The following is a 15,250-nucleotide window of genomic DNA, read 5'->3' as shown; positions in this document are numbered from 1 at the left end:
CAAGTTTTTATGTTAGTTCTGGGAAGATATTGTTATATGCAGCCATTTGTGTACTACTGGATATAAAATTAATTCAAAATCTATTGTTCTATACATTTTCCAAGCATGTTTCAGTTTAAATGTCATTCATTCTTTAATGACACTGACACAACAACAATGGCAGCAGCTCATAGCGTCATTTTGGTCAAACAAACTGGAGCCAAGTCTTGTATCTTTTTTTTTTGGTTGGCTTTTATAAATAAATAGATTAAGGTTTATAAGTTAATTGTTAACACTGAATAGTATCTTTTTTATGATTGGCTTTTATAAATCAATAAATTAGGGTTTATAAGTAATCCAAAACTCTTAACTCTTCATTAGCTGCAATCTCTCATTTATACTAGTAATTTTTCCCGGTAGACTAGTATCTTTTCTAATAGCCACTAGTAGTTTTTCATTACATATTAGTGTTTATTATTTTTCAAATAGTCACATTTCAAATAGCGACGACTATTCGACTTGCTGCTGGTACCTATTCCAGTTTTACTAGAAGTACTTAAATGTATAATTACACTGTAACAGACACCATAAAATAAAGTGTAACATTTTTGTAACATTTCTTACCTCACTAGTTACAGTTTTTTCTAGTCATACGTAATGAACAGTCAGAATGACAACTTCAAAATTCATTTTTAAACTTTTCTTGTAAGATCCAATATGCTTCTAATAACAGCTGGAATAAACTAGTGTCCGTTCAATTGCTGCAAGAAAAAAAACTGGAATAAATACTAAAATAAACTATTAGTCAAATTGAAAAAGATACCAGTCACTGTTGGTTTACCTACCAGTATTTTAATAATTAATGAATTCAGTTCAATTTATAAAGCACATGTTAAAATGACAGATGTTGAAACCGAAGTGCTGTTTTCAACATCTGTAGTTTAAGAAAAATGTACACCCTCAATTAAAACATAAAGAATACAAATAGTTCTTCAAAGAAGATTTTAACATGGAAACGGAAGAGGAACTTAAAACATGAACGAGGAACTGAGAGTAATTACTGACTGGATTATCAAAGGGATCTAGAAGCAGTGTAAGGGGTGAGAGAAGACATCAAATATACTGAAGTCCATGCTAAGCTTAAAAAACAAAAAAGCTACATTTTAAAATCAACATGGAACTTAACCGGTACCCAGTGAAGAGAAGAAAGCACAGACGTGTTGTGTTCACGCTTTTTAGTGCCAGTCGGTACTTTCAGATTACTGAACATGAGCACATCCAAGGTGATGAAACTATCTTCGTCACCTTGGATCTCTGTAACCTAAATAGGGAAATTGAGTCACAGGTAGCAGTTACTGTTAAAAAATATCAACCAATTCATCAGGATAGACACAGGAGGAGAGGGCTTTCACAGCATTTGAGGTTTGGGTAGATGTATACACATCATTGAATGTCCTGGCAGTTGAGGAATTAAAACATTTCGAAAAACGTAGTGAATGATACGTTTTGGGGAGAGTACAAGCCAGCACAGAGTCAAAAACCACATCAAAAATAGCAGCATCACAAATTTTAAGATTAATCACTGAAAAACCAAGAGAAAACAAGTCCAAGGTGTGACCCTTCTGGTGTGTGGGTCCAGAAACAAATTGTACAAAGTTAAGTGAGACCATAAGAGATGATCAAAAATTATTTTCAATAGTAAAGGTTTAAACTGCTTGCCATAGCTTGCATGTTGTCTAGACCGCTTTGTTGGTTTGGTAATAATGGGGGTTTGTAGTTTGTGATCGCTTGCAGTGTAGGTTTTCCGCATTGAATGGGTGTCTGTAACAGTGACACCACATGTGCTTTTGTTTTGTTTATTGTCTGGTAACATGCTGGGCCAGTGGAGAGTAGTAAATATCATGGCGGAAGCCCTCTGGCATCATGCTTTTACCACAGATGCTTCATTTTTCCCAGCTTGTCTTTCTGTGTCAATTGCCTCGATGTCTGGATCTTGTCAGAAGAGATGATTGCCAAAATATCAGCTAGTTGGTTGGTGCAACTGCAGTGATTGACGATCACTCATGGTGGACATGGACATCAGTTGATATCAGTTGACATGGTCTCAAAGTGTTTTGCTTTCCACATGTCAGAAAATGTGTTTTAAAAGTGTTAGGCTACAGTGGAAATATTTTTTGTTGGGTAGTTTGTAAACGCATTGATTTTATGTTTCACATTTTAGATGAGATACGAGAAAGGACATTTAATAAGACAAGTCACCATGAAATCAAAATTGACATTCCTTTTTTTTTTTTTTTGCAGTATAGATTATAAATGATTTATCCGTGCACATCGTTTTTAATTATTTTTTTTATTATGTCCTCGTAATCTTTAATCAAAATAACTTCCCCTCTCTCTTGCAATGACATCTCATCTCTTGTCTGATGAGGATGTTTACTGGCATGAGGGCGGGACAACCTGTCACTCACATGACATCACAGCAATTGCAAACCACAAACGATAGTCCTGCGACTCCCGTGCTGCATTTTTTGTTGTTCGAGAAGAAGCTGTTTCACATGGATATACGTCACAATAGGGAAGAAAAAATGATCGCAACTTCTGTTTCATGCTGACTTTAAGTAGTTAACATTTTTATAACCTGTTTGAAATATAACTCTTTTTCAAACCTTGATATATGAATGTGAAAAATGTTGCATAGACTTCCAGTTCTTGTGTGGAGATGTCAAAATAAGGTTTCTTATGATCTTAAAAGCATTTTGAAACTCTACATTGGTTGTGTACAAAGTTTGGAAGATATCAAATGCATGAGTTACGCATGTTTAATCCTGGAGTTTCGGTTGAAACAAAAGTGTTTCTTTCATAACTCACTTGACTGAACAAAAACAGATCTGAAAAGGTTTAGACGCAAGAGTTTCTAATGGAAAATTTGGATCGAGTCAATCTCTCTCATTTGTTTCTGTTTATCCCGTAGAGTCAAATAAACGTAACTGACGAAATTGTTTGGTGAAACACTACAAAACCTCCCAGCTAGTTCCTTCAAATAATCCATGAAGGTTTTTGTATCAAGTTTTGTCTTGTTCTTTGTCTTTGTTGTGGGAGGTGAGAATTTGTGCTAGTGAGTAAGAATGAAGATGCAGGGGCGGACAGTGGCGTACAGGAAGTTTTGCCGTAGCCATAAGAGGTGTAATGCAACGCTGACAGGAAAGAGAGCAGCGGCAGGTGGGCGGACTGAAGTGGAGAAGTACCACACGGGGCTTATGATATGATACTTTCATTTATTATACCATGGCTCAAAGTGAAAACAGATGTACTAATATTAGATTTTGTGGAAGGCCATATTTTTCTAAGTTTGTTTAAATTGTTGCAAAATCAGTTATTGCAATTGGTCGATACCAAAGGATTCGCAGGCTTGGTTCAGCTGAACTGTTTTGCATGGAGCATATGGTTTTGTAAACAACTTTTGAAACACAGTCGCTCATGAGTGTTTAATTTATTTTTAGCGTTTCATTTATGTTTACATCTTTGTTTTATTTGGGCTTGCAGATTCTGCATGTTATTTTGCCTCAGGATCATAGTTACTCTGAGCTGTTTGAATTTGTGCTGCGTTGTTTTTCAGATTGTAAGTTATTTGGTTTTTTTTTACATTTCATACTGGAAAACAGTTCAGTAGAATTCAAAACTGCATCAAGAAATTTTCAGTAAAACATGAACAAGCTAGCCTTTGCACATTATCTTGATATCTGCTTCTGATTGTATTAGATAAAGAAGTCTGTCAAAGCTTGACGCACATATACACTCCTGGACAAAATAATGAAAAAAAGAAAATAATAAGAAGGGCCAAGCCACAAATGGCAAAATTTTTAGTGGTCTTTTGATGGTCTTAATCATTTAAATCCCAAATCACTGGTCAGGAAATTAGCATGAATTGCACAAATACTGTAGATAAAGTAACACGGAAAAGCCTTCCTCAACTTGCAGATGGCTTTTTACAGGAAGAAGAGTTAGCGTTGTTCCCCTCAATGTTAATGGCTTCAAACAGTTCATAAGTAGTTGAAAAATGTCTCCCAGTTCGTTTGAGTTTAATGTGAGACCAAATTTTGCCCAAGGCCAAAACACGAGCCTAATGGACTCAATGGTTCTCAATCTCAAGCCACTAAATGGTTGTCTTTGCAATTTTGGCAGGAGCAATGTCTTGTTGAAAAATAACATCTGATCACTCCTCTTTACTATAACAACTTTTCATTTGTGGGTAGCAAGTCATTCTGCAATATTCTCCTGTACTCCGAAGCATTAAATGACTCTTCACAGTGAAGTAGCTCCCCAATACCAGCAGCTGAAAAAGCTCCCCACACACTGACACTCTTCCTCCACGCTTCACTGTGGTACTAGAGATGCATTTATCATTATATTTCTCAACATGCAACTTGTGTTTCAACTTTCCTTATTCTGACAAAAACTGAATTCTGTCTTTGATGTTTTTCTGAGACTGCAATTGCTTTTTAAGTAGTGCATTTGCTTAAATGTAGTTAATTTTCCTGACCAATAATTTGAGGTTAAGACTATTAAAAGCTTAGTTTAGCCATTTTGGGCTTGGTCCATTTTTATTATTTTTTTGCCTAGGAATGTACAGCAAATCTGTTCATCATAGCATACTAGCATACTTGTACAGTGCACACTACATTGAATACTGTATCCCACAATGCAATGCACTTGACCTGTCCTTTCTTTTCAAAGTGCCACAAATGAACCAGGTCTACTTCTTGGCTCATTATTGGATATGACTAAACAGTATAGAAAAGGACACAGCCAAATTTGTTGCACATTAAAAATGCACAAAATGAGGTCATGTGACAAACATAATAAAGTCATGTGTAGCATTTCATAATGCATACTGTTTCACATGTGTAAAATGCTTTACATAAGTTTTAAGGCCCCTTCAGGTTTCATTTCAAGTGTAATCGAAGAATGAACTGGTGTAATGTAATTTTGAATAAAATCAGGCCAAAATGAAGTTTATTTCGGGAGTTTAAAACAGCTTGCCAAAGGAAACTTTCCGGAACAGTACACTTCAGCTGGTGAACACCTTCGAACTAGCATTGGTTCACAGCAGTTATGTAATAGGTAAGTGTGCGCGGAGGCTCCGCCTTCATTCACATCAAAATCTTTTCTGGTTCATTTCTTTCTTCTTGAGGTGAGACGTCCGTGAGTAAAAACATAAACACAGTGGAGAGCTTCTTTATACTAGAAATGAAGTTGTAATTCTAATTGAAAGTGACCGTTTTTTTCATGTTCAATATTTAAAAGCTGCTTGCTTTTAAGCAATCTTTTCTATAAAGTGTGATATAAATAAACTTGACTGGAGTGCCGAATTGCAAAGCTGGTTCAAACATATATCCGCTATGATCAGATGCTTTCTTAAATGCTGTTTTCCCACCGCTTTCTCTTTTTTTGTTGTGTGTTTATTGTGTTATTGAAAAGGGAAGGACGCACCACATATTTACATATTCATCTAAACGCCACTCTTAGCAATGTGGTCAGCATTGGGTATTAGTGCCCGCTAACAGTTTACCGCTGCTTGCGTATTTCAAACTTATTTTCACCCCTAAGGAAAAGAACTTCGTCTTGAGTATAACAGGGCCTTACGTCGGTCGAAAACGTCTATTTGCAGACTACAATGGAGAATTTGGAATCTTGAATTTTTTTCACCATAAATTTATGTTGTAATGTCTATATTTAGTGAATGATTGTGAAATAAGATAAGGAATAATTTTCTCTGGGTTGTTGAATTATTATATAGAAAATAATACACACCCCCGACTGGTGATAAAGCTGCCACGGTGTGAAGCATTATTTTCTAATAATTCAAGTATCAATTATTCCGCTTTATGGTTACCTCACCTTAAGACCTTGTTCAGATGTTGTATTTCAAGACATTTGTCAGGTTTTTGTCCGTAAAACGTCTTGTGTGTAGGACTTTCTTACACACCTCATCCAATGCCTCCGTTGCTAATTCCTAAAATGTAATTTTAGAACAAGTAACGGACGTTTGAGCCATTGATAGCAGACTAATGGAGTTATTAATGCAGTTATTAATGTCATTAATGGAGAGAGATTAGAGATTGTGTGAATTACCTGAGTCTGTGCGTCTCTCAACAGTGATCTGCAGCGTCTCTACTAATAGCAAAACTTGAAGTTTATCTGCTTCAAGAACGGCACCGTTATTAACTTTCTAGTAAGAAATGTCATGTAGCTTTTAAGTTGCTCAACTCTTTTACTGCTAAAATCAACAGCCCCGTAGCATAAGAGATGTTTATATGATGTTTAATTTGTGCAAACAACACGTTTTTTTGTTGTTTAGACTAACTTGATAGCTCAATAAACACACTTTTGCATATGGTTTGCATTAACGAGAATGGGAGAGCTGAGCATTTAGGAAAACGGAAGGGGAATAAGGGAATGTAATTTGGGACTTGGGTTGGCTTTGACGTTCAAAGAAACCATGCAGGCCAAATCCAGATTGGTTTCTCTTTCTTGAATATACAAATCTGATGTTATGCCTGCATCTCTGTGGTTCTTCTCCTCTGTCACTTTCTCTCTTATAACAATGTGACTCTAAATGTACTTAATGTTTCCAGCAAAATAAGTCCTCTTTGTTCATAAACATTTACAGACTGCATGCTTCTCTGGCCTTGCAAATCTCACTGGGCTCATTTCAATGTCTCAGGCTCCACCTATCTGAAGATTTTCAGCTGAGATACAGGATGTAGAGACTGATGTCTCTCACAAACATTTATTATGAATGTTAAGGGTTTACATTGCGCTAGTGTCAAGGATTCATCTCGAACAGAAACTGACAGGGGGAAAAATGCTAGTGAAAAAAATTATATTAACTAAACAATTAAACCATACATTTCTAAAATAAAGAAAACTAACTGTACTACAAAAAATGAACCAAAAATAAAAAGATTTGCAGAGACAAGATTTTATTTTAATATTTTCAGTTTACATTTTAATTTAAAAGTTTAGTCATTTTTTAGAAAATAACTCTGTATTTGGCTTTGTATTTATTCCATTTAGCAATTTTAATTCAATTTAAAATTTAATTCAACTTAAAATTATTTAATGTGGTTACCTGCCAAAAACAACATTAATTTTTTTTAATATATTTTTATTTCAGCTTTATTTCAATTACCGAAACAATTTTTAATAGTTTTAGTAAATGATAAAACACACTGGTTAAGAAATAAGAAAACTTGTAAGTGAGAGTTCTCTCAAACATCCTTCCTCACCTTTAAGGCTCATTTGCAATCTTTCATATGCAGAGAGAAAGCAAAAACTACTGAACACTATTAATTGCAAGTGATCAAATAAGTTAAGTACGTAAATTTAATTTATAAAGCACATTTACACACAGCATAAAACTGACCAAAGTGCTGTACAATGAATCATTTAAAAGACAAATAATAATAAAAAAACACAAAGGATCAATTGTCATAATTTTAATGACTTTAAGATTTGTGTGTCAAGACACATATCCAACTTATCTCCATGGGTTGATTTGGTAATGATGTAGGCATATCCATGCGTAGGTGCATGTCGAGTCGCGGTGCAGAACTCCTCCATCGCACAGGAAAATGCCTGAAGTCTTTGGACATACCATTTGAACACCGTATAAATACTTCTGGCATTTCCGTCACCAGTTTTCATGTTAGGAGAGACGCAAAAGACAGTTTGAAATCCGATTTGAGCAGCCAGAGCGTCCAGACTGAGACGCATCTGTAAAAATCTTTGAATCCGATTAGAAAAAATCCGATTTCATTTTTTTTTTTGCTGTCCTGATTTTAAAAACCCCATCTGGATAAAATCTGGATATGCAAAAAAAAAAAAAAAAAATTTGCTGGCAGGCTGCACAGGACCAAACTGACTGATCTTTGACCAACAAGTTAAGATCCTGTCACTTTTAGCTAATAGACTGCTGCAGTTTTAGAAACAGAAGCATGAGGACAAGAAAGTTATCATTGTCCTCATGCTTCTGGTTTCTAAAATGACGGAGGCCAATTTAAGCCTTTTTACTTCTTGTTGCTATCTCTGCCGTTCTCGCCCACTCTTTTCTCGGATGGCAGGCAGACTGTGCCACATAATCGCCGCCTTGTAAGTTACACTGTTACCAGCCCACTGGCATATTCTGCATTTCTGTGTGCTGGCTGGCTTGATTTTAATACGTGCAATAAAAAAACGTATAATTTCTTTTATTAGTGCTTCTTGACCATAATAGCAGCAAGGTATTTAGGACTACATTTGGATAGTCGTGTAGCATTTTAAAGTGCCCCTATTATGCTATTTTAAAGGTTTCTAATTTGATTTTGAAGGTCTCCTTCAATAGGTTTACATGCATTCAAGGTAAAAAAAAAACACTTTAATTTTCTCTTAATATACATTGCACATCACCTCATTTCTCAAAGAGTCTGAAAACGGTTCATTCAAAGATCCAGTCTCTCTAAAGAGTCTACTCTGCTCTGATTGGTCAAACGGCCCAGTCTGTCTGTTGTGATTGGTTTACTCTGCTCTTATTGGCCAAAAGGCCCAGTTTGTTGTCATTGGTCTACCAATTACAGCGCATGTCAGAAACAGATTCCTATAACCATATCTAAATTTCAGATCTGGAGGCTTCCTCTGCACTTGATACACAATGATACGAACAGGAACGATGGCGTCTGTATTTCCGTATAAATTCCAGCGTGAGTCCTGATCCTTTTGAAGTGAATCAAAGAGGATTCACAGCACTGAAAACAGCTTCTTCTCGACATGTCGACAACATGTTCGCTGACAGCCAGTGAAGACCATAGACTGGCATTATGCAAATTTGTTACATTGTTACTTCGATATGTAACAAGAAGAGAGACTGGAATTACTGACGACTCGTTTCAGCAGTTCCAAATCAATTCTATTTTTAGACAATAACTTTATTTGTTTGACCTTTGATCTTTAAAACATAGCAGGCATTTTACATTCAGAAACAGCTATATTCCAGACTGCATTGACGGTAATATTCTAAAAAGAATATTACGGCACTTTAAGAAAGTGACCACAAAGAAACACTGTGACGCTGTTGAAATGCAGAAATTATTTTGTCATATCTGAGCTTTATTTATTACTGCTGTAAAGCATTCATGATTATTGCTCATACTTAAGGTTAGTGATTTGACCAAACCCCAGGTATTAAACTTGAGCTGAACTTGCACTGTTTGTGTTATGGAGATAAATTCATGCATCAAATTGGGCAGCTTTTTTTTAGCTGTTACTTTTCTGAGCTTTCAAACTTGATTTTTTTCATGGTGGATGATAAAATGTGCAAGAAATCCCAGAGACTGACTGGAGGGACTTCAGTCATATCTTATTACTATAATATCATAGACACTTGAGGTGGGCTTTTCTGACTTGGGCCAGTAGCTAACCACTTAACCACCCAAAATACCTTAGCAACTGCGCTGACATGCTTAACAACCACCCTGAACATATTAGAAGCATCATATCAACATCACATCTGTTCGTGTAGAAGTAGTTATGAAGATTTACACCACTCAGAATGTGGGAACTTCACAGATTAAACGGGTGAATGGATTAAGTTAATGTGGAAAGATTGGATTCTTGAGACATCTGTCTCTCATTATAAGCCATTTGTAAGTTCTCATTCAAACAGGTGTTTAGACAGTATGGTGAGTTATAGTTTGAATCTGTATATGTTGGGCATCTCAGTTGAATCTGTATAATCCCCACACACAGCTAAAATGAAAACTTTACCATGCAAAAATAGAGCACTTCTTTGTTCCTTTTTTTTTTGATTATGGTCCAAACCAGTCGGGTCGTATTGTGTTACGGTACAATTGGCTGTTCTGACACAGAATGTACTTGGCAACTCGGACCTTTTGTTTTGTGAGTGCATTGAATCTACCACAGAGAGAACATAGGTGGTCTTAATGTTGTAAACTTTGACCTGTTTGTACTAGTTGCGCCATTTTTTTTTATTGGGTTTAGGAAAATTATATGGGATGTTTAAATTTGATAGTTCTTGTGCTTGTGTTAAATCAAATAAAAAAATACTAGTAGGCCTATACTATACTATAGCTCACTCATAAACCTTTCTATAACTTAGGTCTGTTATTAAAGTAAATACTCCGTGTATAAAAACTGATTTGATATCAGCATGGAATGACAAGTTTTGACATCTTGGCAGATCTGCATTACAATTATCCTTGTACTTTAAGATCATATAAGTAATTTGAATATTTCTTGCGCATGTATCTGCTTGTCTTCAGTCTGTTAAGAGACTGTTTGACCACATGGAGTTCAGCCAGAGGTTGACTTTGATGTATATATACTGTAGATCTATTGCCACATCCTAGCTCTTTTTTGTGTGTTCATAGTGTAAAATGTGATGAAACATCAAACTAAATGATCCATGCTGCCCTGTTTTTGGCAAGCATTTATAGTTTAGTATAACTCCCTTTGTTAACCCTTTTGTAAAGCAAAATCTTCTAGGAAAAATACTGTTTAAAGGAATGGGTGACCCAAAAAACAATTGATTATACAGAAAGATCTACAGGTTTGAAACAATGTGAGAGTGAGTGAATAATGACCGATTTTTGGTGTGTGTGAACTATCCCTTTATAGGGGGGAAAAAAGTCTTATTTTGTCCACAACTGTGACTCGTCACCATATGCAGTCATAAATGAAAGTTATTTAATGCAAACAGGGCTATTACACGATTTGTAGCATTCATTGCGCTTCATGGATCTCATGCTCTTTTAGTAGATTCACTATTAGTCCATATTTGTGGCAGCTGTGCACTCGTAGCACTTTGGCCCTGATTAAAATCTGTTTGGTGTGTTTGTGGTTTTGGACGCTGGTTGGTCTTGTGAAACTGAAAAACATGTTAGCTAGAGTAGAGCGCCCTACATCTTCAATGAACCCATTGTGGTAAGAGAGCAGAGGAGTCATGGTTCTTGTCCAGAGACATTGAATAGCCCTGTTTATGAGTCTCTGTGTGTGAGAGAGAGAGAAAAAGAGAAAGTTAAAGTAATGCGTGTGACTTTCGGCTTCATTTTATTTGTCCCTGTCTGAAAGAGCACAAAACGCCTCATGTTGTGGTTCAGGAAGTCTGGACCTTTGGTTGTGCGCACTTCCTGCGTATTTTAAAGAACTTGGGTCGATCATTTGCAGCAGCTTGTCTCGTCTAGCTTTGTAAGAGCTACATTCATTTTTTTGAGTGAAACCTAGTTTATACCATGTCAGTCAGACTTTAATTTACACTCCTAGAAAAAAAGGTTCAATGACGTTCTATTCAGAACCCTTGCATTCTTTTAGTTTTGAAGAGTCTTTATGCCAAACAAGTTCTATTTAAGGAGAAATGTCTTAAATGATTGCATAATACTTGAATGTTTAACATGTTATTTCAGATTTTTTCTAATGTTAAAGTGTTTATGAGCTGTTTCATAATTAAAAATGTATTAAAACTAAATCCATATAAAGATCCCATGATAGAGTCCCTAAAATGTTTTTTTATATATGAAACTTCATTATTTATTTATTTTTTCAAATTCATGTGCCCTCATAATCTTAAATCAAAATAACTTCCCCTGCCTCTTGCAGTGATATTTCTTCTCTTCTCTGGTGACGTGTTTACTGGCACGAGGGCGGGACAGCCTGTCACTCACATGAGATCGACCAATTGCAAACCACAACCATCCAGTCAATTCCCCATGAACAAAATCTGTTTAACTCGGATACATGTCACAATAGGATGGAAACGACCATCGCGACTTAACCTCTGGAATGTCTTTCCCCTATTGCAAGTGCAAACATAATATTTGCTCATTTAAATACAGACTAAAGGGAAAGTTGAAATTATTATCTGTGGTACTCGACAGAATGCTACAGATGCTGCCAATGAGATTTAAGTTGTATTGATGCCACAACATTTGAATAGCACCTTTGAATAAACTATTGTTTTGGTCTAGACAGTAGTTGCTGGCTCAATTGTAGTTCACTACTATATTGCAGTTCGGTGTGTAATTCGGTCAATAGAGGGTTATCACTGAAGAGGAAATGCTTCAGACTTGAAAAATCTTGCGAAAGAAAAAGATTAGTCAATAATTCCAGGTGATCAAAGCATAATGAAACAGGTGTGTAGGGGTGAGGCCAGTGTGTGGAGTGGAAATCAGGACTGTGAGAGTGTTTATCACTGTGATGCAGTTTATCAGCCATACACGACACCAATGTGAAAGGCTTCTCTTGACATGTACGATTGAAAAGTCTGCTGTTTATGCACTTAAATAGTGGTCCCTTCTATGGCCATTGCTGATATACTGTATATATTATATTCAATTTAATGATGGCAAAGTAAATGTACATAAATTGCTGAACACTTTATTTACACAATATTTATTATTTGAAAAAAGACACTGTTAACAAGGCTGTTTGTGGATGAATTTGGACTAGTTAAATAGGTGGAATGAGCAATTTATCATCCTGGTGGTGGATATACTTGCTAAAAGATTATTTTGTCAAATTGGCATATAGATCCTTTGGGAGCAGACGTCACAGTTACTTCACTGCATTTGTGAGTGCATTGTGGTGGCAGAAAAACAGTGGCAACAAGTGGAGGAAAACGGGCAAGGTTCACGGATTAAGAGAAAGAGCTTGAGCTTTTGGATGTCATAATCGAGATGCAAAAAAGATTATCTTTATTTTTACAGAATACTGTAATCGAAGATGTCCAGTTGAAGCAAAGCATAGATGTTTATGGTTGCAAGCCATTAAATGTAAAGAATGAACTGAAGAAATCTGTGACGATTACCCTACCATTAAAGCATGAATTTGAAGTAAACAAAATATCTACATAACATACATTTACAGCATATAATAATATTTAAACCTATAACTATTTTCATAGATCACAACATTTAAATTATAAAAATGTTATCTAACAATTGTGTAGGCTATTTGTTGACAGCCACTGAAGTATAATAAAGGTCATTTTTAGTTTATATCACAATTCTGAGGAAAGAAATGGCAGAATATCGAGTTTAAATCTCGCAATTCAAAATTTTTCCCCACAGAATTGTGAGATATAAACTCAAAATGGCCTTTTTTATAGTTTTATTCAGTGGCTTTCATAGACTGCTACTGCAGAACTGTCACTTTCTGCCATAAGATAGGCTCCGCCAAAAAAAACATGTCGTCACCGTTACACCCACATGGTCTATACAGATGACCTCAAAGCTATTAGACATGACTCCAAACTGAAACCATTGAGTACAGATTTTGATTTGAGGGTTTAATGTGTCTGCTTTTATGATGTGTAGTAAGTGGAGGAACCTGTAAAGTTGCATGTAAATGCTTTTGTTTGTTTTCAAGTGGCCTATTGTAACAGAGAACAGAGGTATATCCCTGCTTAAATACTACAAACACATTCTATTTATTCAGTATGTTGAGGCCTAGAGGACTGAACACTTAGGCAGTAACAGTTGCACTAAAGACTCTTAATGACTCTCATGCAGCTTCTAATACATTCCAGGATTTAAGACATTAAGAAGCTGTATTGAGTTTTTTGTGTGTTTTTAGTGATTTAGAAGCTATTATTTAGGTTATAAAAAGTTTACATAAATCCTAAACCTCATACACTTATTAAATTTTGCATTAAGAAAATGTATCCTTTTAGAACCATTAAGATTCTTTTCATCTCATTACTTTAATGCAAATAAATAATTATATTTTATTCAAATCGTGAAGTATTTAAGTAATTATACGAAACGTTAGGCCTTTATTTTATTTTTTATTTAATAATAATTATTATTTATTTTTTTGGTGACATTTGTCCCAGATGTGTTCTTTGTGAGATCTATATTTATGCTTTGTTGTTTTCATCTAGATGATGTGTCGGCAGAAAGCAGCACGGGGTGTCCAGACAGGCTGTCTTTAATGGAGGTGCGCCTCCAAGCACAGGAAGATGAAATAACGCTACTGAAGTCCTCATTGGCCGACGCCTTACGCAAACTCCGCCTCCATGATCAACAGATACCCCTGCTTAAGCAGCAGCTGATTGCTGGTAAGAGGTTTGTTAATGATTTCAATGTGCAACTGTAAAGATTTGCAACAGTTTTTAAATGTATTGCTACAGATTTTATTGCATTGTTTTTCTTTTCTAAATTAAAGTTGTTGTATTGAGACTTCATGCAAACGTGTGTGTGTGTGTGTGTGTGTGTGTGTGTGTGTGTGTGTGTGTGTGTGTGTGTGTGTGTGTGTGTGTGTGTGTGTGTGTGTGTGTGTGTGTGTGTGTGTGTGTGTGTGTGTGTGTGTGTGCGCGCGCAACATCAGTGAACCCTGCTGCAGCCCGAGTCTTAAATCATTCCTGTTACGTCGATGGAATCTCTAAACCTTGCAGACTGTCTACCAGCTCTCTTGATGGATGTAACCAGACATTCACCAGGTACAGATGACTCTGGGTAGAGTTATTTACTTTAATAATTATCTTAAAAGGTAACACACCAACATTATATGTTGAGTTATATTACAAGGCTGATTAACAGAAAGCACAGTCAACTCACAGTCACACAGTTATTTGTTAAAATAAAGTAAACTGTCATCTTCAAATGAAATGCGGTAACATCTTGGTGAAGTTGCAGATATGCTTGACGTGACGGAGAAGAGAAAAGCTCTGTGAAAAACAGTCTGGCTACCCACATGTGTTTAATACAAAGAAGCAGAGCAACATTCCTTGGCAAACTTCACATTTGGGACATTGTGGGCACTGGGCAGGATCCAGGGAAAAGGGAAAACTGAAAAAATGTTGTTTGTGTTTATTATAATTTTTGTTATTTCAGTGAGATTTTCTTATTTGTATGTCAGGAAATGCTAATTACAGTTGCTCTTTTAAGTTTACCACAGGCCTGCCTTATTGTATTGTGATTAGTTTGAACTGTGCCTGAAAGGTTGTAGGCTTAAACCCTACTAGGACTGAACCTTGAGCTATTACCATGGTGCCATTGAGCAAGGAACTCCGGTTCCAGCAGTAATGAAAGGAATAGTTCAGTCGTAAATTAAATTTCTGTCATCATTTACTCACACTCATGTTGTTCCAAACCGTATGACTCTCCTGCTGAAAACAAACAAATGCATCAAAAGAATATCTGGAATTGCCATTTATGTTTAATATATTAATACTCCCAGGTTCTGTCAATAAAGTTTGAGAATAGTCAAGTCAAGTCACCTT

At 35.9% G+C, this 15,250-nt stretch overlaps 1 protein-coding gene across 2 annotated transcripts in view; it reads left to right on the top strand.

Moving 5' to 3' along the window:
- The window catches only part of eml3 (EMAP like 3), a 39,172-nt gene that overhangs the window by 1,090 nt on the left and 22,832 nt on the right, over positions 1-15,250 (top strand). For both annotated transcript variants that reach the window (XM_077227845.1, XM_077227846.1), the window contains exons 2-3: positions 13,910-14,086; positions 14,356-14,467. In XM_077227845.1, the coding sequence (XP_077083960.1) occupies positions 13,910-14,086; positions 14,356-14,467 (289 nt within the window). The remainder of the gene's footprint in view (positions 1-13,909; positions 14,087-14,355; positions 14,468-15,250) is intronic.

Source organism: Siphateles boraxobius, unplaced genomic scaffold (assembly GCF_051911475.1).
Source record: "Siphateles boraxobius isolate OS27281-9 unplaced genomic scaffold, OSU_SipBor_1 130, whole genome shotgun sequence".
Lineage (NCBI taxonomy): Eukaryota > Metazoa > Chordata > Actinopteri > Cypriniformes > Leuciscidae > Siphateles > Siphateles boraxobius.
This window is presented reverse-complemented; position numbering and strand designations above follow the sequence as displayed.